This window comes from Protopterus annectens, chromosome 3.part0 (assembly GCF_019279795.1).
Source record: "Protopterus annectens isolate FY-2018-M chromosome 3.part0, PAN1.0, whole genome shotgun sequence".
In the NCBI taxonomy this organism is placed as follows: domain Eukaryota; kingdom Metazoa; phylum Chordata; order Ceratodontiformes; family Protopteridae; genus Protopterus; species Protopterus annectens.
Window position 1 is genome coordinate 1194734137 of NC_056731.1, and position 27409 is coordinate 1194761545.

The 27409-nt window shown below is 38.0% G+C and overlaps 1 protein-coding gene across 1 annotated transcript in view; it reads left to right on the forward strand.

Moving 5' to 3' along the window:
- Positions 1-27409, forward strand: part of LOC122797018 (dynein axonemal heavy chain 5-like) — a 547965-nt gene that overhangs the window by 340130 nt on the left and 180426 nt on the right. Inside the window, exon 8 of the mRNA XM_044065787.1 lies at positions 11620-11796. Coding sequence (XP_043921722.1) covers positions 11620-11796 — 177 coding nt within the window. The remainder of the gene's footprint in view (positions 1-11619; positions 11797-27409) is intronic.

Genomic DNA, 27409 nt, shown 5'->3' on the forward strand with positions numbered 1-27409 from the left:
ATTTTTATCTTAACCAGATTCTTCCCACAATTCCTTGACACAAATTCTCTAAATGACTTCACTCACTGCACTGCTTAAAATAATATTTCCAGAGAATAGAAGACGGTCTTCACTAGCAACTCTTAAATAACCATCAAAGGACCTCTTTCTCATGAATGCTTGCTCACTAAATTCATCCAAAGTCACCTCCAATGCCAATAAACCCTCCATCACCAGACCCACATCCTCCCAGGCTCTTTCTACTGCTCGGTATTGAAAAGATAACCAACAAAATTCACGGTGACGACCTTCACCACAATATTATAACTCTACAGACCCTACATCAGCATTTAGTATATTACTTACCATACTGGCCACAATGCAAAAGAAGCTTGTGGTTCATAAAATCTAATGCTGAACTATTTAATTCACTCTTCTTATGCTGCAATATCTTTCCTAAAATATAGAACTAAGCAGATTCCAAAAACAACACAGGTGCACCTCCTTTTCAATACTCCAAATGCTTGGTAAAATGCCAAAAAATTAGACTGTGTGTGTTTCTGACCTAGTATTCCTATCGCCCAAGCACCATAGAGTCTGGGCCAAAAGGAGCACAAAGACAGCTATCAAGACAGTAACTGATGACATCCTACTGAGTACAGCGAACAGCAAGTCACAGTAGCAATATGTTTAAGCCTAACCAAAGCAGTTGACATGGTAGCCCAGCCACTCTTTCACATTGTCCTTCCAGCCCAAGCTTCCAATAGTTCCTAATCTTTCTTTCCTACCATAATTTCAAAGTTTAAATAGGCTATTCCTCCTCAGCCAAAGCTCCCAACACAAATGAGCTCTTTGGGACTCCATTCTATCATGCCTGCATTTCTTCATTTACATTGAAAGACTCCCAACAGACCTCCCACATCTCTGTATCATTGTCTGTACCAGCAACATGGTTATCTACAGATCTCACCAATCTCCTCACATTATTGACATTCAACATCAATAAGACCTCCTTTCCCTTTCCTTTTTCAAATGGCTAAGCTCAGACTGACTGTGTAATGCAGCCACACCCTTTCTTTGTTAAGCCCCACATTCTGGAAAACTATAATGCCAGCTGTAAGAACTCATTTACTCCACTCCAGTTCAGGAGATCTTAATTAGCAGAATGATAAGTTAACCCATATAACACATTACACCTGCTACCTAATTTCTTTAACAATAATTATACAATCACTAGCCAGCAATTTATGAACACCTAAACCAGTGCCATTTAAAGGCTCTGCACCAGTTTCTTCCTCCAACTGCCCAAACTCCTCACCATTCCCCCTTAACACTTCTGTCTTCATCCTCTTCCTCCCTTCCCACTCCCCTGTTCCCATTCTTCTTGCTTAACAGCTAACTCTCAGTACTTCCATTTTTTTAATAGCTTACTCAATAAACAGTCCTCTTTCTTAATTGACTGCTTCCATCCATGTGTTCGACATTTTGGGTTTCGGGGATTGTGGGTCGATTTTATAGTGTTCGCAATTCAGTGTGTTTGCTTATATAATATAGACCATTCAGATCTACACAGTTAAGGCTCCTATACATAGCACAAACAGAAAACTATAATTCAAAGTGGAAAGGGATGATGATGAAACAGGGGGACAGACTGGATTTTGGATGCAGGCCTTTAAGGAGAATAACAGTAATCATACAGAATGTTACATGGGAATGGAGAAAGGAGATTCTTCCATTAGGGTTAACTGCAAATAGAGATATCTACAACAGGCAAGAGGGGGCTGGAATTTATTGGAGAAAACTGACAAAGGAACCAAGGTATTGGGAGCAAATAACTAGAAAGGGAAAGATGATAGAATGAGAAGACGTCAAGAATTTATTTGGACTGCAAGTTAGAGACTGCCTTCCCTATCAAGGACTGATTTCTCAAAGTATAAGTAAAGAGAAAGAAATAGGGGGGGGACTTAAACAAAAGACCAGCACTGGTAGAATTTAGTGGAATCCAGAACAGAAGCTGCCATTAAAAAGGAATAATTAGTACAGCATATAAAATATTGCATGATAACTATAATAATCTTAGCAGGTTAAAAAGGATTGGGAAGAGATTGAATAAGCAGTTCACAAAGAAACAATTGGAGGATATATCTATGTCTGACAAATATGCAACAAAATCTAGAAGATTTAGGACTTTTTCTTGGAATTTTTACATACATATTTTATACCCCAAGTAGACTCCAGAGAATTTTTCCTCAGGTAGAAAGCAAATGTTGGAGCTGTGACTGGGAAGAAAGAGGTAATTGGGAACATATTTTCTGGGAGTGCGGGGTTTTGGCAGACTTTAAGGATTCCTTGTGGGATACACATTGTGGGATACACTGTTGGAGATGCAGGGTGGGGAGATTGGAGTGATGAGGGAGATGATTTTTCTGAGCTATGATACAGAATTAGAATTGCCTAGACATGGTAAGGCCTTGCTGCGTTTAATTATGGTGACTGCCAAAAAAGCATTTACTCGTAAATGGAAATCAAAATCTAAACCAGCAATACTAGAAGTAGTGAATGTAGTAACAGAGACAAAACAACAGGAATTAAGATCTTTAGAAAATGGTAAGAGCAAATTACGTAATAAAAAATGGGAATTGTGGGAACAATACATACAGGGGAGGAATGAGGTTTAAAAGAAGGCAAGACGTAAATGAGCTATGTAATGGTTGACTGGAAATGATTGGGTAGATTATATGTGATGTATAATGTTTGCAACTAGGAGTTTATCAGTATGGCTTGTGATGTAAAATGCCTGCAACTAGGATTGTGTCGGTGTGGTTTGTTTTCATTTATAGTTTCATAGGTATGTACTAGGCTAATGGCCCTGGAACCTTTACAAGCCTAGCCCATAGAAGTGCCCTGGCATTGTGTCACCCAACGTTAGTTCCCAGTGCCTGTATCAAGTAGAGCCACTGGAGTGATCCCCGGGCTGAACTTTCTATTACCCATCCACTCATCAAGATTCCTCTTGAAGAGGGTCAGCAAGGTGCGCTGCTTGATATGTATGGGAGGTCTATTCCAGGGCATGGGCAGTCTCTGGGTGAGGAACCTGTCCCTCCAGCATGTTCTGTTGATTGTGGTAATGAGGTTGAGGTCTCTGGAGCATGTGGTGCGGAGGGATTAGGATTTCTTTAGATGTAGCATTTCTAACAGAGCTGAGTCAGACATGGCTTTGCAAGTCAAGCAGAGATCACCTCTAAGTAGGCGGTATGAGACGGAGAATAGCTGGAGTCTTTTGAGTCTGTCCGTGTAGGACATGTGTTTAATGCCTATGATCCTCTTTGTGAGGTACTTCTGTGACCTCTCCAGCTGTTGCAGGTGTGTAGTGAGGTACATGCTAAATGGGGCATTATACTCAATGATTGGTCTAATGAGGGAAGAGTAGAGAGAATCGATGACCTCTTTCATCCTGGATGCAAAACCCGTAGTAATAAGATGTGCCACATAGAAGGAGTTCTGACCACAGTGGCAATGTGGTGGTCGAAGGAGAGGTTGCTGTCAACCTGTGTCCCCAGATCTCTTATAACACTTCAGTGGTCTCTCATTGATGTGGTAATTAGTGGGAACTGAGTTTTTACCAAAGGGGATGACAACGCATTTTTGGCGATAAGCTTAAGGCCATGGTTTCGACACCAGTCATTGGTCTCAGAGAGGCCTTTCTGTAGGATGTCTGCATCACTTGGAGTTAATAATGGCTCCAACTTGCAGTCATCTGTGAACTTGGTCAGCCAGAGTCTCTTTGTGTTGGCCTGAACTTCTGAGAAGTAGATGCCAAACAGGAAAGGACCCAGGACCAATCTCTGTGGGACTCCACTTGTGACTGGTCAGCAGTCTTACTTGTAGTCTGCTACTTTCACACTGTGTGTTCTGTCTGTGAGCCAATTTACAACCCACCTAGTGATACAGGGGTTGATGTGTAGTTTGGTGAGTTTATCAATAATTCCTGAGTGAGGAATGGTATCAAAGGCCTTGGCCAGATCGAGATAGGCTATGTGCACTGCCTTACCTTCATCAACAGCCCTGGTGATTGACTCAAAGAAGTCAACCAGGCTGAGCAGGCATGATCTCCCTTTCACAAAGCCAAAGTGCATGGGGTCTAGAGTTTGGAGATTTCCTATATCTTTGTTAATCAGGTCCGTGATGATGCCCTCCATAGCATTACATATCAGACTCATCAGGCTAATGAAGAAATAATTCCCAGGGTTTGTAGTCACTCCCTCTTTAAGGAGAGGGATGACTGTAGCAGTGCGCCATTCGGTAGGGGCAAAGGCTAGAGGTGAGGCTATGACTGAACAGGGCACACAGATGTGGTGCCAGTTCACTTTGTAGTTCATGTAGAACACAGCCAGGGATATTATCAGATCCCGTGAAAAGTGTATTCTTGGCCTTGGACAATGCAGCTTTAACCTGTGCTGAAGTAATGCTGGATGCCTGGCATTCTTCTGGTATTGTCATTGGTCCTTTGAGGGGGAGGGGTAAAGTTGGCACTGAATCTGTCAGCCAGTATGTTGGCAATATCTGTTGGCTGAGTATAGGAGGTACCATTGTAGAGTATCTCAAAGCAAATCTGGGTATTGCCTTGGAGGTTCTTAATATAGCTATAGAAGGCTTTGTGATTGTTTTTAGTGTCTGCCGCAATTCTGCCTTCATAGCTGGCTTCAGAGGATTTGATGAGGGATCTCAACTTTTTGTTGAGGCTAATAAGGGAGGTTTTCCAGTCTTGGGACTTTACCTTTTTCTGCAACAGCTTCTTCCTTCTGTTGTAGAGTTTATTGATGGCGGGAGACCACCAGATTGGGTTCCTTTTGTTGAAGGAGAGCGTCTTGGTTCTGTTGGGTATGGCTAGTTCCATGCATTTGTGTACATGTTCGTACAGTGCATTGGAGTATGATTCGGCAGTCATACAGCTATTTTCCATTGTCATGGGTGCCATGAAGTTAGCCACCTCTGTTTTTAGGAGTCCAAAGTCAGCTTTGGAGAAGTTTTTCAAGGTATTCACTTAAAACGTACACATCTTAAAACGTAACAAAATAAATTTAATAAAGAAAGCCTTTTCTATTTTTGTAGACAAATATTTACAAAAGGTGGTGGTCAAAGGTAGTGCTTATATTAAGGACACCTTCGATTTTATTAAACACATCAAAAAAGTGAATGTTATTGAGTCAGATATTTTAGTCACTTTAGATGTGAAGTCTTTATATACAGTCATTCCCAATGAAGAAGGAATGGAAACAGTTAGGTTGGTGCTTTTAAATTCAGGATTGTTTTCTAACAATACTACAAGTTTGCTTATGGAAATGTTAGATGTTATTTTGAGCTACAATTATTTTAAGTTCAAAAATGATTTTTTTTCATCAAAAAAAATGGGGTAGCGATGGGGGCAGCGATGGCACCCAGTTATGCTGACATTTTCATGAATGGTTGGGAGAAAAGACATATTCTGATTGATACATACAAAGATAATATACTTTGTTACAAACGTTTTATTGACAATTTGTTTATTGTTTGGAGAGGAGGGTTGAAATCTCTTGAATTTTTCTTACCTTATATTAACAGGGTCTGTACGTATTTGAAATTTACTTCAGTTTTGAATGAGAAGAGTATTCCATATCTGGATGTAGTAGTGTATAAAGAAAATGGTAAACTACCTACTAAAATTAATAAAAAGAATGTACAAAATAATGCATATTTACATTTTTCAAGTATGCATCCTAGATACATGAAAGAAAACATTGTGAAGGGTCAATTGATGAGGGTACATCAACTTACTTTAGATGATGTTAATTTTATTGAAGAAAGTAAAGTTATATGTGATAAATTTGTAGGTAGAGGTTATTCAAATGAATTAGTGAGAAGTAAATTTAGTGAAGTCAAAAGAATTAGGGACAATTTAGAAGTTCCTTCTAAGAAAAACATGACTAACGACTATAGAACTGCTATTCAAATATCTAATAGTGTAGATTCAGAAGCTATTAAACAGATTATTAGAGCGAATTGGAAAATACTGAAGAGCAGTGAAGAGGTACAGGAAGTAGTTGGAGATGGTCCACGCTTTCTGCACAAAAAAGGAAAGAGTTTTAAAAACTTGTTCCAAAGCAATTTGAATATCAGGTCTTTTAGTACAAGAGGTAGGATGGAAAAATGTTTGGCATGCAATTTTTGTGAACTAATTTATGAAGGAGTTAGTGAAATTGTTATTAATGATGTCAAGATATATGTTAATAATGTTTATACTTGCAAATCAAAGTTTGTTGTTTATCTAATTGTATGTCAGTCTTGCAATGCATTCTATGTTGGTCATACTAGTAGGGAGCTGTTTAAAAGAATGTATGAACATAAAGGAGCTGTGGAGACTGGCAATGAAACTAATGCTCTAGGTAAACATTATAAAATGGGGGGCTGTAAAATTGATTTTAAATTTTTGGTTTTGGGAAATATTGTTGATTATGAGATTAAGTTGAATGCTGATGATGAGTTGGGATGGTTGGAATACACATGGCAGGTTAAGCTGAATGCCTGTTATCCCCCTGGGCTAAATAACAGAGAAGATTTTGTAGCCTATTTGAAAAAGAAAGGGTTAAGACATTGAATTTGAATGTCATGTGATGAAAACTTTTAGTATTTAATGAATGGAGTGTAATGTTTTAATTCAGTCTGAAGAAGTCTTGTGTATGAAAAGACGAAAGCGCTTACTGGATTTTTGCATTAAACCACAGTTTGGTTTATCACCGAGTTTTATTATTTTTTTAAGTTTTTCAAGGTGGTTACCTTTGCGGGGACTATGGGTGAGATGTGGATTTTCATGGTGATTAGTTCATGGTCGGATATGACCAGAGAGGGATATAAATGTATGATTGCCTATGTTATTAGTGATAGTTTAATAAAGATGTTTTTATTTAAAAAAGGGCAGGAATGAAATAATTTATGTGATGTTGCTTAGGTTATATGGTATACAGAAGACTCCCTCTTATCTGGTGTCTTTGGAACCAGACCTTAGGCTGGATAAATGAATGGCTGTTTAATCAGAAAATGCACACAAAATAGGAATTAAAGGTTATAAATTGGCCTGAATAACAGGATTTGTGTTAATATGTTCTAAAGAATATGAATTCTAAACCTCAAATATTTATCATTATTTAGCCCAGAGGAGGCGGAAGTGTTGTTCTTCTCTGTTGCCTTTTGCTAGGGCTACGGCAGAAATTTGATGGCCGGTTAAGGAGGAGGCCAATTAAAGAGAGGCTGGATAAGAGGGGAGTCTACTGTATAGCAATATATGTGAAGTATAATGTTTGTAAATGTGAGCTTGATAATACAGTTTGATTACTTGTATATAATGTAAATTTGCCTATGTCTCAAGTGATAATTCAATAAAGGTGTTTTAATAAAAAAAAATTCATATCCTTCAGAAAATGCATGCTAATACAAAACCTGTTATACTAGCAACTTTCTAAGTTTATAAGAGCAATATTTAAAATAAGTCCCCATTTTTGGTCCTTTATCCCCCCATTACTTTAGGCTTTGTGCAGATTTCTTGCTTTGAGAGGTTGAAAGGTATAATGTTAGCATTACCTGTAATGACTTGATTTATATGTAACTGCACATTACAAGTGAACCTTATTGAAAGTGAGTTTGTTTTAATTTGGTGAGCCCCATGAGATTGTATGATCTGTTATAATTAAATTAAGTCAGTTCTGTTTCCATTGATCTTATATTGCTTACATAAATGCAGGCCATAATCATAGTGAATTGTATAAAACTTACTATCACCCCGTTTTCAGCTTATATTGTACTTGATGTTTCTTAAGAAAGTAAATGTCTGTAATGTGACTTAAATCTTTCAAAAAATCTGTATATAACAATATTTTCAGAAATATGAGTTACAGTGATCTAAAAAATTAAACAAAGACCAGAAATACCAGAATCCCTTACTCTTCCAATTATCTCTAAAAAAAAAAAAAAATTTACTGAAAGTGCTAACCAGGACCAAGATGTTTTCTCCATGGGACCTGATAATATACTTGTTTGCTTATATAATAATATTAAACATGCCCTTTCAGACATATGCCTCAAAATGTTTAACTGAAGATTGGCTACCAGTTTTGTCACTGAGGAGTGGCGTACAGCAGTGGTGATGGCTTTTCATAAGGATGGTCTTATAACCGACTTGGTAATTACAGACCTATCAGCCTTACAGGCCTCATCTGCAAAGTCTTGGAATGTATTAAAACTGATCTTATCATCATCATCACCTTCTTTCGGCTGTTCCCGTTAGGGGTCGCCACAGCAGATCACCTGTTTCCATTTCTTCCTGTCATCTGCATCTTGCTCTGTCACACCAACAACCTGCATGTCCTCTCTCACCACATCCATAAACCTTATCTTAGGCCTTCCTCTTTTCCTATTACCTGGTAGCTTCATCCTTAGCATCTTTTTCCCAATATACTCAGCATCCCTCCTCAGCACATGTCCAAACCAACGTAATCTTGCCTCTCTGGCTTTGTCTCCAAACCTTCCAACCTGGGCTGACCCTCTAATATACTTATTCCTAATCCTGTACACCCTCGTCACACCCAGTGAAAATCTTAACATCTTTAACTCTGCCACATCCAGCTCAAACTCCTGCCTTTTTGTCAATGCCACTGTCTCCAACCCATATAACATAGCTGGTCTCACTACCCTCTTGTAGACCTTCCCTTTCACTCTTACAGGTACTTGTCTGTCACAAATCACGCCTGACACTCTTCTCCACCCACTCCATCCTGCCTGTACTCTCTTCTTCACCTCTCTTCCACACTCACCGTTACTCTGAACTATTGACCCCAAGTATTTAAACTCATCCACCTTCGCCACCTCTACTCCTTGCATCCTCACCATTCCTCTATCCTTCCTCTCATTCACACACATATATTCTGTCTTAGTCCTGCTGACCTTCATTCCTCTTCTCTCTAGAGCATATCATCATAGATCATATCATGATCTCATAAAGTGTGATATCAGGATCTTGTTAGACTTGATCCGCAACAGTTTGGTTTTGTGAAGGGTGGATCCTGTGTATTTATTTAATTTGGTAAACCTCCTTGAAAGAGTTATGGAGGCTGTTGATGGTGGCCATGTAGTGTATCTTGACCTGTCTAAGGCTTTTGACACTATTTCTGGCATCATGCAAAAGCTAAATGCTTTAAAAATCAATTTGTGTATGGTAAAATGGCTAGCAAACTGTCCGAAAGATAGAGCCCACATTGTGTAGGTTCAAGTGCTTCAGAAAGTATTAGAGTGACCAGTACTGTCCTTTGGTGTTGGGACCGCCTCATTTTCTTATTCACTTCTTAGAGCCAAGCTGTGAGCCTAGGCCTCTAGCTAACAAAGTTTGCAGCTGATTGTAAACTGGGGAGTGTTGTTAAGTCACTTTAAGACACCCAAACCCTCCAGAATATACTCACCTTAGTAAACTGTTGTACTAAACATGAGAGCAAGTTAAATGTTAAAAAGTGTAGTATCATCACTTTTGGTGGACAGCTCCTCCTCTTATAATACTGTCTAGAAAACAGACCTCTACAAAATGAAAATGTAGTTAGGGACCTAAGTACATGGGTTGATAGCATTCTCACTTTTGATCATAGCTTCCTTGCTTTTGACCATCATGTAGCAAAAGTGGTGGAGAAATCCTTTTATTTAGCCCATATCAATATAAAGAATATCAACTAGGTCTAAAGAGGTAATCACTGCCTTATACTGGACATTATTCAGGCTGATTATCGAGTACAAGGTCCACTTTGGGATGTATATCATTAAAAATATCAAACATTTGGAAAGGCCTGCAAAGGTTATTAACCAAAAAGGTTGTAGGCCTAAAGTCCCTGAGTTACCAAGAGAGGCTGAAGGCTTCATCCATTTATGTGGTGACCTTTGAAGAGAGATCTCTGTCTCACTTACTGCACCAATAAAGACCTGATTTCCCTGGATCTCCTGTGTCTCCATAAGTTCAGTATCTCCACCGATATTAGAACCAGGGACTTAAATCAATAACTGTCTTTAGACATAAACTAGATGAATGGATGGTATCTACAAATTTACTCCAGGACTGACTGGTATTGCTATTCTGGCGAAAGGAAGTGCTGCCTGAGGGAGGGTACTAGTAAGGCAAGAATGGTTATGAGACTCGGTGGCCTTGAAATTATCTATGAATAAAACATGGCATTCAGCAAATTTAGTTGTTTGCCATACAGTTCCATTGTGCAGCTTGAGTGCTTCGAGACTGCAGATCTAGGAGGTAAGGAAGTATTCTCCTCATCCTCAATGCTGCATAATCATGGAATTAATTTTAGGTAAGCTAGGTTTGAAAATACAGTGGGTTTTGAGGACATAGTCTCCTAAATGAGAAGTGTGGGCATCTTTTCCCTGTGCAAAAATGCTTTTGTTTGTTTGTGAAAATTGTCATTTCTCAATCTCATCTTTACTGTTACATCTTTTCAGTTGTGACCATAGTAATCAGTTAGTTACAATGAATCCATCTCTTTTTATTTACTAACAAGTAATATAAATATACATCACTGATGTACAGCATAGATTTTAAAGTCTTCATTTTCCTTGATCAGTCTTGGTCTGTTTTTTGGGTCTATATTATATGTTCAAAGTCTGAAAACTTCGAATGTTAAATAATCAAATTTAAATGTTCCAAGTTTCAAACATCAAACATATAATTAAAAAAACCCAAACAGAACTTACCTGACTAGTGTAGGCAGGGTGGCAAGCCGCCCTGCACCCCCCACATTCCCTGCTCTTTAAATATACCAACTCCGAGACTGCACTATAGTATATGGTATATTTAAAGAGCGGGGGGCCCCCCATGTGGGGGGTACAGGGGGCTTGCCCCCCTGCCTACAGCTGTTAGTTTTTTTTTTTTTTTTTTTTTATTACATGTTCGATGTTTGAAACTTCGAACATTTAAATTTGATTATTTAACATTTGAAGTTTTCAAACTTCGAACATATAATATAGACCCTGTTTTTCACTCATCTCTTTCTGACCATTGTTGTCCTCATTGTGAATCACTGACCCTGGGATGAAAGTTTGGGTGTCCTGTATCACTGTGAACTGCTGTGATAGCTCATGCCTTAAACTTTTGTTATCTATTTTGCAACATGCATCTGTTGTCTGTAGACATATTCTGCTGAAGCACAGCACTTAGAATTCCTTTGCAAACACAAGGTAGCAGATAGTGAGCCATGTTTAAGTCATGACCTGATTTTGCATTTATTATAATTGTGTATAGAAATATGTAGCATAGCTTGCGAAAGATGTATGCTTTGTTTGATCACTTGCTTTTCTGCTATTTACAGGCTTTGTATATGTAAATGTAGAAAGGAGACTCTACAGAGCAGAATTTAAAGGTGTCATTATTCAGAGGTTAGCAGTGTAGGTATGAGAGAACCCACGGTCTGTGAAAACAATTATGTTTTTTATAACTATGGTGGGTAATCTTCTGTTAGTGCATTTGTGTTTTGGAGAGACCATTTAAATTGTATTGATAGTTTCAGATGGTATGAGCAGAACACACTGTGGTAGGAGTGTTTAAAATATGCTTTTTGGTTGCAGGTTCTTGCTGAGAGTGACCAGTTGCGCAAGGAAGCTGATGACCTAGGGCCACGAGCAGAACTGGATCACTGGAAGAAGCGCATGTCTAGGTTTAATTACTTGCTTGATCAGCTGAAGGCCCAGGAAGTGAAGGCTGTGCTTGGAGTTCTGACTGTAGCAAAATCAAAACTTCTGAAGGTTTGACATTTCTTCTTAATAACACTTTGTTTTTTAGATATAATCGCATTGTAGATAGGTACTTTCTGCAGCATATCAACCAACTGTTTATACATGTACTTGGACTAGATGTTTTTTTGACTTGTTTGTTGATGTACCTGCATATCTTATTATTAACTCTATCTTGGTCTGTTAATTACTTATCCAACTACTTATCAGTAACATTTGGGTTATGAAGCCAAATAACAGAAAGACAGATGAGAGGCAATGTGCTGCCAGCATTGCCGATTTTGCTGTTTTATTTGTGCAGTATTATAGGAAACCATGTGACATAATTAGCTTACTGTCTGGTACCCCTAAGAAAAAGGGCACTAATAATTTAAAGAAACAATGCAATATTTTACATTCCTCCATTCCAATGGTTTCTACATACTTTTGAGGTTCACGTTAGAAATGTTGCACATATTGGTAAGTTATGAAACTTTCATTTTTATCTCATTTTATGTATTGAATTATCCATCTTACTGAGTTTTCTTTAATGATGCATATGAAAACATATTTTAATGTTTGATTTGTAAAAAAACAGCACCTTAGTGAAATGGCTAGCTTATGAAATCACTTTAATGAATTGGCATTTTTATAGCTCTTCTATGTTTTAAATTTTTTATATTTTGGCCGCCACAATACTTATACTTACGGCTGAAGAGTGATCTGCACTCTCAATATTTTATGATAGTAAGTTTGCTGACAGTATATCTACAAACAGTTCTGGGTGCCGTCTTGAAACTCCGGCTGTATATTTGAGTACCACAATAACTTCTCTGGACTCATCCATGCCACGGACATTTATGTTTTTATCCCTTGATGTCTCTCAAGACAAGTTTATCAACATAGGTTTTCAGATACTTGACTTATGGGATCAACTTTCAAGGGTGTGTTATCAATAGTTATAAGGTAATTTTTGCTTACTGAAGGATAATATTATACTTTTCTTAGCATTTGGTTTTAATTCATGATTTTAACTCCAGATATTTGCTTGAGAAAAGCCCTGTTGGAGGATCTTGGAGTCCTCTGGGAAATTTGGTACTAAGTTTGCATTCTTCTGCAATCTTAGTCAGCCATAAACCTTTAACTTTTGCTTTGACCTCTAAAAAGTACATCCTAAAGAAGAATGCTCAAAGATTGAACCCTGGGGTACATTGATAACGCTGATGTGTCTTTTAGAGGAGGTGAAGCCCCCATCTTAATCTCCTGGGTTGTGTTTGTGACCCAGTTTTCTTTTCAACAAGTTACATAGAGATTTGCATTTAATTGGATGAGTTTATCTATGATATCTGAATGTGGGATGGTGTCCAACACCTTCTTGAAGTTTAGATATGCAGTGTGCACTGAATTGACCCCATCCATTGCTTCAGTAACCTTTTTGACAAAGTTGATTGGGTTAAGGAGGCAAGATCTGCCCTTAAAGAATCCAAACTGGCGTAGGTTGAGAGTTTGTAGGCTGCTTATGTCCTTATTAAGTCTATAATGATCCTTTCTGTAGTCTTACAGATGAAGCTGGTCCGGCTTATGAGTCTGTAATTACCTTGATCTATTGATGCCTCTCATTTGTGCAAGGGGTTGACAGTTTTTGCCCTCCATTCATCAGGCATGAACCTTGTTTGTAGGCAGATAGTGAATTACCTTTATAAGGGGTCTGACAAGTCCTGTTTCAGGTTGACCAGTAAGCAGCCTAGTATGTTATTTGGTCACATGATAGCAATGTTCTTGGTGCTGGATGGTGCTTTGAGGACTTGTTCTTGGGAAATTTGAGGGTGAGGTGTAGATCCAGGTATAATATTTGGAAATATAGAATGGGAGAGGGGGTTAAAGTTTGAGCTTCATTTGTCATCTAATATATTGGATCTGAGTATATGAAATGTACTATTAGCTGTGTGCAGTGCTGTGCACTGTTTCTGAAGTTTGTAACATAATTAAAGAAGGCTTTTTGATTGTCCTTCACCTGGGTGGCTATGTTTGCATCACATCTGCCTCTAGTTCATTTGATCAGGGTCCAGAGTTCCCTGTCAAGTTTAATATCTAGAGAGTTACATTTATTTTTGCATGCAATGAGTTATTTTCTTTTATTGTCTAATTTGTTTATATTTGGTTTGCACCACAGTTTTTTTTTTCTTAAATTTGGTATTGAATTTACTTCTGAAGAGGATTGATCTGTCTATGTAGTGGTTTACATGTGCATAGAATTTGATGTAAAACATTCTACATAAATAGTGGAGTCATGAAGATTGAAGAGATATTTTGAATTTAGTCACGTCATCACTCGGTTTTAATAGATAAGCCTTAGCATAATCTCTGAATGCTGAAGTATTGGAAGGTGGTTCCGGCTTCATTCTTATGGTGAATGTGACTGATCTGTGGTCCAGTTTGAACACAAAGGAAGTGAAAATTCATGGGAACAGGCTGTCCCATATTGGTAAGGGCCAAGTCCAAGGGGTGTGGGCTAACTGGTCCAGAGAGTTTGTATTGATGAAATCCAGAAATTTGTAGGCATACATTTTTGAGGTACAAGTCTCCCAGTTAATGGAGGGGTAGTTGAAGTCTGCTAGGAGAATAATGTTGGCTTAATGTATAGGTAGAATGTGTGGTCTGGGGTATACATAGAGGAGGTCCTATATTTAAAAAAATAATCTGATTAAAAGTGCTTATCCCAGTAAAAAAGGAATGGTCTGGAGTCAGTCTCTTTTTTAGAGGAGGATTCGGAACTGGATTTATTTTGTTTTTTGAAATAATTATTTAGTTGAAGGAATTGCTGTAAATACTTGGACTCAATCCTTTGTTGGAATTATAGTTAGTAATGATATGATAAGGGGTTTTGTTAACAGTAGGTTAGAGGTAGAGGTGTTCCAGGTCTTTATCTTATCTAACAATCTGGAGGTGACATGTTTATTTGAGACTATGGAGAGACTGCTGCCTTTAGTGTCTTCACCTAATGGGGAGGGCCTGAATGTGTGATAGGCATTGAAACCATGCACTGATGGAGTGCTTGTATTGGTCTTGAACCAGATCTCTGTGACAATCCATAGATCAATGCTTTCCAGGGTAAGGGGTGCTTGTAGAGAGTGGAGTTTCTTTTGTTTAAGATCATACTGTTGAGCAGGTATAAGACTGTTATCTGGATTCTGATTTATGTTGGAAGTTTTTGAAGCTGGACATTGGCTGAAAAAGACACAGTAGGGGTGAACAAGGATTTAGCCAGTATACAAAAGCCTAGGGAGGATTGGTGCAGGCCATCCCTGATAAAGCTATTAGGATTGTCTACCATCTTTTTTCAGCAGTTCAGGTCAGACAAGTCCATTTTTATCTTTTTCTGGAGAGTTTACAGTTTCAACTGGCTATGTATATGTCTTGGCATTTTGTCTTACTTTGCCCTTGCAATGCAACATAATTGCATATCTTGCTGCTCTGCTCTAGTTTTACAGTTGTCTGTTTCCACAGTTGTTGTTACTGTTACTTGGCATTTGATGTTGCTGTGTTGAGTTTGTTAATAATGGAGTGCAAAGCCTTGCCTTTAAAAATGTAAAAAGTGAGCAAAAAATTCTACCCCAAGGCAATCACTCTTTGTGTATACTGCCTACATTTATAGCAGTTTTCTGCCTCTTCTGTTATTTATAAATTATTTTCTCACATAAGCATCTGGGAAAGAAACAGTAAGTTAAAGTTGTTCTGAATGGAAAAGATCACTACATCCACTCCCGATGGAGTTGCAACCTCAAGTACTGCTCCGGGGTCAGTTCCCTTGACCTCAAGAGCTAAGCCCTTAGTCATTAGAGATGATTCTCCCAGCTGCGAAGACAGAGATGAAAAGAGAAAGCACAAAAGTGACAAAGTGAAAGATTCCTCACTAGGTCCTCAGGCAGAAAGACCTAGAATGGAAAAAATATATGTCCATGCATTCTCCTGCTATCCATTTTAGAAGATTGTCTAATTAGTTACAGCTGACAGTGTGACTTCCCTCTTAGATTTGAAGATGAGTACACTTTTTAGTTCTACTTTGGGGCAGGAGGTCTGCTTCTCAGGGTTTATTTCAGTATTAGTTTTGTCAGTACCAAAAGATAATGTCGCTTGGGTTGGCTTTTCAGTTTTCATGGTTGAGGCGGTCCGTATTAGCCTGGGGTTGACAGGGATGTTGATCTTCTTTTGAGGAGTCAGCCAGGTCTGCGCTAGATCTTAGTTCATCAGACACTACCAGATTCAATCTCTGCCAGCAGGGGCTAGTGGCCTTGATCTTAAGTGTGATATTGACACCACAGAGCAGACCATTGTGGCTTTACCAACATCAGTGCTCATTCCTATGGCCTCAAAAGGATGATTTCTTTCTCTGGTCCATTAGACATCTGCCTCTTCAATCAGCAGTCCAGTGGGGCCAGAAGACTTTTTCCAGTATGAGTCATAGGTGACTTAACCATTGTAAGCTTTAATATCCTTAAACCCATCACCTTCTAGTAAGAAGCATTAGTATAAGAGTTTGAACTTGGAATCAGTGCAAGAGTTCTCTAGGCCAACTATCAAGGATAAAGAGGACATTAATTCCTCATCATCCCTCCAGGTGACCCCAAATATGTGGAAGTACTTGAGATGAGGGGGAGGGGGAGGATGGTTCACAGGCCCCATGACCTCTCTGTAAAGATTCTGCAAGAGATTTTCTGGATTCACAGCTTTCTTTCTGTTGATAACATGGCACTCGTCCAGAGGAGATTGTACAGTATGTTCCGATCTCCCACAATCTGTACCTGCTGGATCAAAGCTTTCAGGCCTGATTCCATTGTTGCTGCAGGTGTCTTTAAAATGCTGTTTAATTACAAAGTCCTGCCATCTTCCAGACAAGAAATCACCGGATGTGGATTGCATTGGCAAGCATGTTTATAAGTCTTCCATAGTTTCCTTGAGGGTCTTTTCTTACATGCCAAGGTTCCAGCCAGAGCTAGATGACAAAATTAGCCAATCACTTGATGAGTACCTATACAGATAACTTAATCTCAGATTGCAGTGCCAGACTCAGCTATGTCCTCTAACACTAATCTCACTGCACAGCTCGCTGACAGTTTCATAGATGGTGCAGCTACAGAGCAGCAGGTGCTGACACAGGACTTCACCACCACCCTATCTAGCTATACCTGACAGATTTTGCCTAGAAAATCAAGTTACTTTCACTGGTGCTGCTTCTGATGGCTCTGCTGTCTGTGGTATATCAGTTTTAAAAAAAATCACATGGAGAACATGAAAAGAGTGAAATACTCTCTCTGCTTTTGATTTTAAGTTTCAAATTCCACAATGTGCCATCTCCACGACAGACGTCTCATCTTCTGAAGAAGGCTTTACATCTGAAGCCCTTCATATCTCTCTTGACCAGGGTCCCTATTAATTATTCGAACTTTTCAAAGTTCGAATGTCATATGGTCGACACCATATGATCGAACTTTGAAAAGTTCGAAGGTTAAAAGCAACGGCTCCATATGGCGCAGAATGGGAACATTTTCCTTTTCTGCACTGAAGTGCGATCTTGGAGTTGGTATATTTAAGTAGGGGGGGGTGTGGGGGGTGCAGGGGGGCTTGTCCCCTGCTCAGAGCGTTCAGGTAAGTTTCTTTTTTTACATTTTTTATTATATTTTCGAAGTTTCAAACTTCGCTCATATGTTGTCGAACATATGAGGTTTGAAGTTTTGAAACTTCGAATATATAATATAGACCCTCATGACCCAGCCATCAGCAGCTGCACTCCTTCATTTAACCACATGGTTACTTCAGTTTCATTAATGGATAAACTCTTCATACCTGCCATGGTAGTCAAAATACTTTGCCCCAGGCCTTATACTAGAGTACATGTGTATTTTTCTGTAAGAGACATTTATAAAGGTTTAGTTTCCCTCACTGCTGTAGTACCAGTGGTACTAAATAATTTTTTATTTTTTTATTTATTTTACATTTGTTGACCGGGCTGGTCCAACTGGATATATGTCCATTTTCAGTGGTGGCCCGGGGAGAAAAGCTCCACAATTCAGAGTAGTATTTACAAAACACAGGTACATTACAAAGTTTTGGCAATCATTACATTTCATTGCATTTTAGCTTATGAATAAGAAAATAAATCCTAGTACATAACAAGCATGGATATGCATACAAAAATATGTAAAATGAACATTATTAAACTGTAAAGTCACACACACACATTAATGTTAATAAAAAATTAACTAGCTTATTCAGGTATGAAGACTAGCGTCTGGAGACAAGTGAGGTAGTTAGTCCGGGTTAACACAGGGGCATAACCAGTGTGATTTAAGGTAGGTTTTAGTTTGCTTTTAAATAGATTAGTTGAGGATAGGGAGGTTAGGTGATTAGGGAGGGTGTTCCAGGTTTTACCCACTGTATTAGAGAACAATGAGTAAAAAGTATTTTGGCTTTTCCTGGTTAGGGGTCGCCACAGTGGAACTCCGGTCCGCTCATGATTGGCAGTGGATTTTACAGTGCCGAGTTGCCAGCCCAATGCCCAACCTTCAACGAAGGCACACCCATTCAGTCTCCGGCCCAATTGTTGGTTTTACCTATTTATACCAGTAGTTTATTTGATGAGCATAGGGTTTTGAGATTATTATAGGGGGTGATAAGGTTAGTATTGGAGTATTTGTTGGTTGATACAGGATCTTATGGGCATCTATTAGTTGGTTCAATAGTATTAGATTTGACAACTCTAACCATCCTAGTTGATTAAGATTGTTGCAATGATGAGTTCTATAGGTTGACCCGGTTGCAAATCTGGCAATATTATTGTAGGAGATGGCCAGCCTGTTCAGATTGCTTTTACATAGTTTAGTATAGCTAGGGGATGCATACAGTAGGGTTGAGATTAAGTTGGTATGGGCAATAGTGGTACTGGCTAGTGGAGTCAGAAAAGGTTTGATCCTATAGAGGGAACCTAATTTTTTGTTTACTGTTTTTATAGTGTTGTTAATATGGGGCTCAAGGGTAAGGTTATTATCAATTAGTACCCCAAGTAGTTTTGTGGTAGGATCAGGAGATATGATAGTACCATTGCTAGATGTAACAGTAAAGTTCAGTTCAGTGGGGAGGCCCTGCGGGTGTGAGTGAATAATAGCATTTTTGTTTTTTTTTGGGGTTCAGGATGAGACATCGGTGTAGGGGCCATTTCTCTACTCTGCTAAACATGTTTTGGGTTAGGGACTGAAGTTGTGATGGAGAAGTGGCTGAGCATATTAACGTGGAATAATTTGCTTATTGGATACAGGTAGCTTGAGGTATGACAGAATGTAGGTCATTTGTAAAAATAGAGAAGAGGAGAGGACCCGATGTGGAGCCCTGAGGGACACCAAGGGCAATTGGGAGGTGGGAAGACAAGTTGTGCTCCCATAGTACAGCCTGTTGCCTGTTATTTAAATAGTATTGGAACCACTGTATAGCAAGTGGATCCAGTGACAGTTTTCTTAAGTATGTTTTTGAGTAGCTGGTGGTTAACCATGTCAAAGGCTTTTGACAAATCAATAAAGAGGGCTAAGGATAGAGTGTCATTATTGTGATTTTTATTAATGCAGTCAGTGAAGGATAAGAGAGCAGAGGTAGTGCTATGAAATGGTCTGAAGCCATGTTGGCAGGTAGCCAGTAAGTTGTTTTCTAGTAGGTAGTTTAATAGTTGCTTATGAATGCATTTCGCCATGATTTTAGCCAATGGGGATAATATGGCTATAGGTCTGTAGTTAGATAATTCGTTGGAATTACCACCTTTATGCAGGGGGATAATATGTGAAATTTTCCAGATTGTTGGGATATTTTCTTCAGAAATAGTTCTGTTAATGAAGATGGATATGGGGTAGGGTATATCTTTTGCAGCTTTTTGCAGGTATTCTGCAGGTAGTAGGTCTGCGGAGAGGGTGAAGGGTTTAAGTTTCTGAATAAGGGTACAGACAAGGTATGTAGGAACAGGTTGAAATTGAAATAGTGGGGGGCTGTTAGAGATATCAGAGGAAGAATATATAGTGTCAGGGGATAGCTGATTGGCAAGAGATTGAATGGTCTCTGTGAAAAAAGTGTTAAAGGAATTGGCTATTTGGTTGGGATTGTTGTGATCAAAGCCTGAGGGAGTGGGTGTGACTGAATGACCTGGGTGTAAAGGTTTATTGATGCCTGACCAGAATTTTTAAGGTTTATTTTGGTGGGTTTGTTGGAGGTGACAGTAAAAGTTTTTTTATCTGACAATATGGCTTTTTTTGTTTCATTTCTTAGCTGTCTGAACTTTAATTGTTCTGTAGGGATTTTAGTTGTATGCCAGCTGGCCCAGAGTTTGTTTGTTTGGAGGATTTTTTGTTTGGTAGTTTTGGAGAACCATGGGGCTGGTTTAGACCTAGTTCTAATTGTGCGTGTTGGGGCATGGTAGTCTAGAGTGGCTAAGAATTTAGAATTAAAGTATTTAACTGCGTCTTCTAATGGTAGGTGTTTCAGGGGTGATCAGTCACAAGTTATATGTTCTTTTTGAAAGCTATCGGTGTTAAAATTTTTGTTAGTCCTTATTGTCTTATAGATGGTTGGGTTTGGGGTGTCACTCTTATAAACAACAAAATCAGCACTAAAAGTTGCGAGTCCGAAATGCTCTTTAATTAACATAAAATTACATAAAAATTGAGCGCTTTTGTCAATAAAACCTTGACTTCATCAGAATCAAACAAAATGCCACAAAACACCTTCTTAAATACTATGAAGTAACCAGTAAATTTCATAGTTATCTATCATGAGGCTGTTAAGTCAATTTGAGTAATTTTCAAAATATTGCTATGGCTGGTTCAAACACCACTACAAAAGGCCGCCCTATTGCTATTTTTGAAAACTCTTATGCCAACTTGTTTGAAAAACACTATTCTTTTTCTGGGTCTAAATGTGGACATTCAAATGTTCGAAATGAAAAGGCAAATGTACATTACGATTTTAATTCTTTAAAGGACATAATCTATACATTTGAAAAAAGACTTTTCAAATACAAGATGTGTCAACTGGAAATTTGTTATTTGAAAGAATGTATTAATGGAAAAATAGTGCCCCAGGGTCTTAGGGTTTACTAGTTTCCTTTTGGAATATATTATGATCAAGAATGTATTAAAGAATTTATTAACATGTTTGACAGATGGGGCTTGGAACTACTTGAAAAGAGTATATCTGTGTATGAAAAAATGGAGGTTAAATTACAGAAGGAAGTTGAGCATTTTAACAATTTGATTGTGACCGACCTGCTTTTTGACCAGTACCAGGGTTTGTATAGTAAGGTATTGGACAGAGTTGGTAAAAAATGCGACAGTGTTTTTAACAAAAAAATTAAAAAGTTAAACAGTGATAGGAAACAATATGATGAAAAGAGGGTTTATCATACAGAAAGACTAATGGGATATGAGTCAAGTAATTCAGGGGGTTTTACAAATGTTTCATCTGGTGAATTTGTATCCAGACCTAGGGGTTTTGAGGACATTAACGAAAAAGAACAGTTTGTTTCAGAGGATGAGGAACACGAGACTGTTGGTTATCAGGATTTTCCCATTCCCAGATGCTCCAAAAGAATAGCCAATCGCAAACAGACAAATTTTTCTGCCTACCAGAAGGTAGCAAACAAATACAGAAACTCCCCGAAGTGGTAGGAGATTTTCTTTTAGCTTCTAGTTTTAATAGTAATCTGTCAAAAATTCAACATACTATGAACGGTTTTCACATTTTTAATTATACAGATCAAGAAATTGCATCTGAACACTTTCCATTATTCTCTAAAGGGTTTAAATTTGTCCCTACCAGAACACCTGATATAGCTGACACCTTTGTGGAATTACAATTATATTTAAGGAAGCTTAACTTAAAAGTAATAAATGTTAAGAATGAAAAGGATCCTGTCAACAGAGTAAGGACAGGTTTTAAGAAAAGCAGTACTTATAACCCACCCTTTCATCCACTTATTGGTACGTTTGAGAAAGTTATTAGGGATGAAATTTATGAGATTTGGGGAAGGGATAAAAAGATCTTTTTTAACCTTAATAAAACAGAGAGGGCCTTACTTGATAAATTGAGAAAAGACAGGAGCATTCGTGTTATGGTTCCTGACAAAGGTGGAGGAATTGTAGTATACAATAGTATTGATTATATCGATGCTATGCAGAAGATTTTGTTCAATGAAAATTACTATACAGTGTGTTCTAGGAATGAGATTTATATAGCTTATAGAAGAATAGATGGTTTCTTGTATGAATATTTGATGGACCAAAGAATTGACAAGACAGTATATGATTTTTTTAACAAATGTGCATCCAAAAATTCCAGCCATGTTTGGGATACCTAAAGTACACAAAAGTGTTGAAAATCCCCCTTTTAGGTCTATTGTGGCTGCGGCTGGATCTAAGACTCACAATTTATCTGTGTATGTGGATAGGAGGATAAATCATGTTGTTGATTTATGTCCCCACCTGGTTAAAGATTCATGGGCAACTTAAAGACCATCTGTGGCACGCTGACCTACACCTCTTGACTATAGATGTAGTTGACCTCTTTACCTGTATTCCCAAGCAGGAAGGATTGTCCTTTTTTGAGGAAACCTTGTACAGTTTGTCTAATTTAGACAATGATGAGGTTAAATTGCTCAGTGAAATCATGGAAATTATTTTAGACCACAGCTACATCTTTTTTGAGGGTGAATTTTACCAACAGGTCAGAGGTGTAGCAATGGGAGCGGCTTGTGCCCCTACTTATTCCAACTTAGTCTTACTAGAATGGGAAAGACAGCATTTATTTACAAGTAAATTCTACAAGAACATATCCTTCTACTGTCGCTTTTTGGGTGACATATTTGTTTTATGGAAAGGAAACATTGCTGATATTCCATTATTTATACAGTATTTGAACCAAACAACTGAATTTTTTAAGTTTACATTTCATCATGACTTTTATGAAATTAGTTATTTGGATATTAAAATTATCAAAGGTCCAGAGAACTTTATATCTAGAATTTACAGAAAGAAAACCTTTTGTAACAACTATTTGCACTACAATAGTCACCACCCCTTATCTCAAAAGAAAAGTATAATAAAGGGACAAGCTGTGAGGGTAGCCAGGATGACCTGTTTGTATGAAGATGTTACAAAGGAATTTGTATTTCTTAAGAACATGTTTGTGGAAAGAGGCTACCCTACAAGTTTGGTAGAAAATATTCTAACTGAAGTTTTGGATGAGTGGGGGAAAATATATATACCCCTTCTTGGAAAAGGTTTGGACAAAAATAAGAGAAATGTTCCAAGACATGAGGGGGAAACAGAAAGTGAAAAGTATTAATTATGAACAAACTTGTATTATACAGTATAGCCCCCTATGTCAACAAATAAAAAAAGTAATGCAAAAAAATTGGAGCATTTTTAAAGTTGATAATGAGATATTTAAAGCTGTGGGAGACGAACCTTTTTTTACTACTAAAATAGGACTAAATATCAAGAGAATTCTAGAGAAGGGACAGAATGTACCCTTATATAACAACAAATACAAAGATGGAATGGGTACTAGACCTTGTGGTAGATGTAAATACTGTAGTTACATTTTACAAGAATCAATAATGTATTTGGACAATTTAATAAAAAGTACTCTTTACCCTAGGGGAGGAAATTGTTGCACCAGTGGGCTAGTGTATATAGCCAGGTGCAACACTTGTACTTCATATTATATTGGGAAAACTGAAAGAACTTTAAAAACTAGAATGTATGAACACCTGTATGATATTAAAAATAAAAGAGAAACTAATGCACTGTACAAACATAGTGTTACTTGCGAGAACCATACAGGTTATAAATTTGCAATACTTGACCGGGTAAAGCAAGATATTAGAGGTGGGGATTGGCAGAATTTATTATGTAAAAAAGAACTTATGTGGCAGTTTAGGCTGGCTGCAAATCTGCCCCCTGGTTTAAATGGCTATTTGAGTATTCATCCTGTTTTAAAGGAAAAAGCAGAAGTTATTTAGTAACTTTATATGTACCATTATTTATATTTTTCAAAACAACATGTTTTGTGACATCGTTCTTATTTATTAAGATGTGTTAATATATGAAAACGTATTTTTAAATATCACCATACTTTGTACTGGTTTGTGGAATTTTTTAACAACTTGTCCTTACATTTTTACATGTTGCTGTCATATTTTAGAAAAGTTTTTTCTTTAAAGGTTTATTGTTTAATTGACTTAACAGCCTCATGATGGATAACTATGAAATTTACTGGTTACTTCATAGTATTTAAGAAGGTGTTTTGTGGCATTTTGTTTGATTCTGATGAAGTCAAGGTTTTATTGACGAAAGCGCTCAATTTTTATGTAATTTTATGTTAATTAAAGAGCATTTCGGACTCGCAACTTTTAGTGCTGATTTTGTTGTTTCTTAGTGGAATTGAGCACTAAAACACCACCAGTTTTTTGGTTCATAGGTGTCACTCTTATACCTGATTACGAAGGTGAGTGAGTGGTCGCTTATATCTTCAGGGAGGGTACCTACTTTGTAAGTTTGGTGATGACTGTTTGTGAGAATCCAATCTAGGGTGCTTTCATTGTTAAGTTTATTGGTTCTAGTGGAGGATGTAATGGTTTGAGTAAAACCATGTAGGTTGATATGAGTGGAAGGCTGTTCAGATGTACAGCACTTCTAGTTTATATTAAAGTCACAGAATTAAACTACTGCTCTTCTGAGGTACCCCTTGCTGTCATTTCTAACTTTTATAAGTGTTCTACTCTTTATCATTAGTATCCTTAAAATTATGTAAGGTCCACAGAGGCACTGTCATTATTCAAGCTCCTGTTAAGGATCCTGCCCCTACATGACATTTATATCTTCTTTTATTCAAACTGACTCTTCATTCTTTTGAGATCAACTGTCACAGCACTTTTTAATTATTTGTTATGGAAAATGCTGTTTCTAGTTGCCATTACTTCAGCTATAAATTTCTGTGTTACATACATTGTGTTAATCCTCTATAATTAATTTCCTTCAGTGATGGAATGTTATTGCAGACTAACCGATAATTCTTTTGCCTAAGGTAGCCACTTCAGTCAGTTATTCAACATCCCTGCTTTCTTTCCTAAGTACTTTAACAGAAACAAATGTTTCTTGCATTGTACAAATGCCAGTAAACTATTCAGAGTTTGTGGACGGGGACAGATTTTTATGGAAAGACTTGGAATTGTTTGTGTTAGTTCTTAATAAAAATTTAGGTTCTAAAGTTGATGTTAAAATGATTGGCTGATTATGTTAAACTGTATTATGGAAAACACATTATACAACGACCCTCCATTAATATTCAAAAACGTGCATGCTGACTGGTCAGCGTGCACGTTGTAAATCAGAGTTATAGTAATGGAAAAAGGTCCGGTCGCCCGGACCTTTTCCATTACTATAACTCTTTTTTACAGCAACGGAGAACGCAAGATCTCCATTGCTTCACACTGTCTCGCTATGTTAAACTCCTTTAACATAGCAAGACAGTTTGTAAAAAGCAACAGAGATCTTGCTTTCTCCGTTGCTTTTTTCAAAACTGTCTCGCTATGTTAAATGGTTTTAACATAGCGAGACAGCTTTAAAAAAAGCAACAGAGATTCTCCGTTGCTTTTTTTAAAGCTATCTCGCCATGTTAAACCCAGTTAACATAGCGAAACAGTTTGTAAAAAGCGACAGAGATCTTGCTTTCTCAGTTGCTTTTGCCCACAGCTCTGATCTACTGCGTAGGCATACGCATGCGCAGTACATCAGAACTGCCGCAGAATACCAGACAGCTGCGGAAGGGCAGCAAGGAGGCATTATACAATGCCATTATGTAAGAAAAGTAATTATTTTTTTTTCCTTAAATAATGTCGTATAATAGCAATAACCCATTTCTGGGTGTGGGTAATGCTGGATTTACCCACGGTTGGCTTTGTTTGGCCACTCGGGCTTCGCCCTCGTGACCAAACCACACCAACCGTGGGTAAATCCAGCATTACCCACACCCAGGCGTGGGTTATTGCTATAATAAACCTTTGCCTTCTGTACCTAGAGCTCACTGAGTAAGGGCAATAGCTACCTCTTCGGCATTTTCAAAAATGGAGCATAAAGCCTTGCCTTTAAAAATATAAAAAATGAGCAAAAAAACCTCCCCAAGACGATCACTGTCTTTGTATACTGCCTACATTGAGAGCAGTTTTATGCTTCTTCTGTAATTTATAAATCATTTACTCCCATAAGCATCAGGGAGAGAAACAGTAATACAAGTTGTTCTGAATGGAACAGAGCAGTGTATCCACTCCCAAAAGAGCACTGCTTCAGGGTCAATTCCCTCGACCTCAAGAACTAAGCCCTTAGTCATTAGAGATGGTAGGTGGGCTTCACTGAATATTTTTGCAAGGTGCTACAAGCTGGATGCACTGTCTAGATCTCTGTTGCCCTTCAGTGCCACAGTTTATAGGTATATTCCCATGAAGGTGATCACCCAGGAGGATGAACCTGAGGCTCTATCATTCTGTTGATGAGGATGGGCCTCCTCATACCAGATGTGAAAGGGACACGTATCATAACTAGATTTTGATGATCAGATCCATATTCATTATTATCACTCCCTTCCGCTGCCTCATTGCTGAAATGGTGTAAAGTTCTTTTAGATTTTATTTTATTTGTTTCTGCTGTGCCTTAGCATGGCATAACAGAGATTTGAAGAGGATGTTACTTTGCAGCGCATTATAGGTTAAAGGGAACATGTAGCTTGGGGAAATTTCTGATGCTGAGATGCCTAATTCTTGCTGTTCTTAGTCTCAGTGTTGATGTGGTAAGCACATAAACATGTTAGAATTTTGTCACACATCTCGACAATCAGCTCTAAACTTTTTTATCCCTGCTTCCTTGCAAGAGTCTCAACTGTGAATAGGAGCATTTTCATTCCTCTGGACTATTCCTCTCCTCCATTTCCTGTAATTCATAAAATGTCCCTCCAAGTGAAACAAGACAGATCCTTCTTGAAAAAAGGCAGCTGTCTTTCTCTGGCCCCTATGCATGTTGTTACAGACCCAGCAGCAGGGTGAAGTACAACTTCTGAAACTAACAACACATGATCTCTTAGCTTAGAGGACAGAATTTAATTCCTAATGAAGATTCCATTTCCAGCCAGGACTTAACGAGCTAAAAGATCTACTACATGCTCTTTCCTATAATATGGTTCCTATAAATACTCAATGGTATTACCCTAGAAGTTAGCACTATCTCGTTGTCTCACCCAGAACTAATTGCTATCCTATGGATAAGTATATAATTATAGACCTTGGAATTGGGTAAGAGTAATTTGAACTAAAGGGAAAATCAGCTACACTTAAAATGACCCACAGGGGCAGTTAGTCTACCATTCACCTTCGAACCCAGCAACAAGGAAATTTTACCAGTGGAAGACGCATGTTTTCTGGGCTACAAAGGTAATCCACTCTTACTCTCTGGGATTGCCTAAAGTATGACTTTGAATCAGACTTGGCATACTCATTTAAAATAGTACATAGTATTTGTTTGTGTGCTAGTTTTTCTGCAGACAACAGAAAAGACTTTTAAGG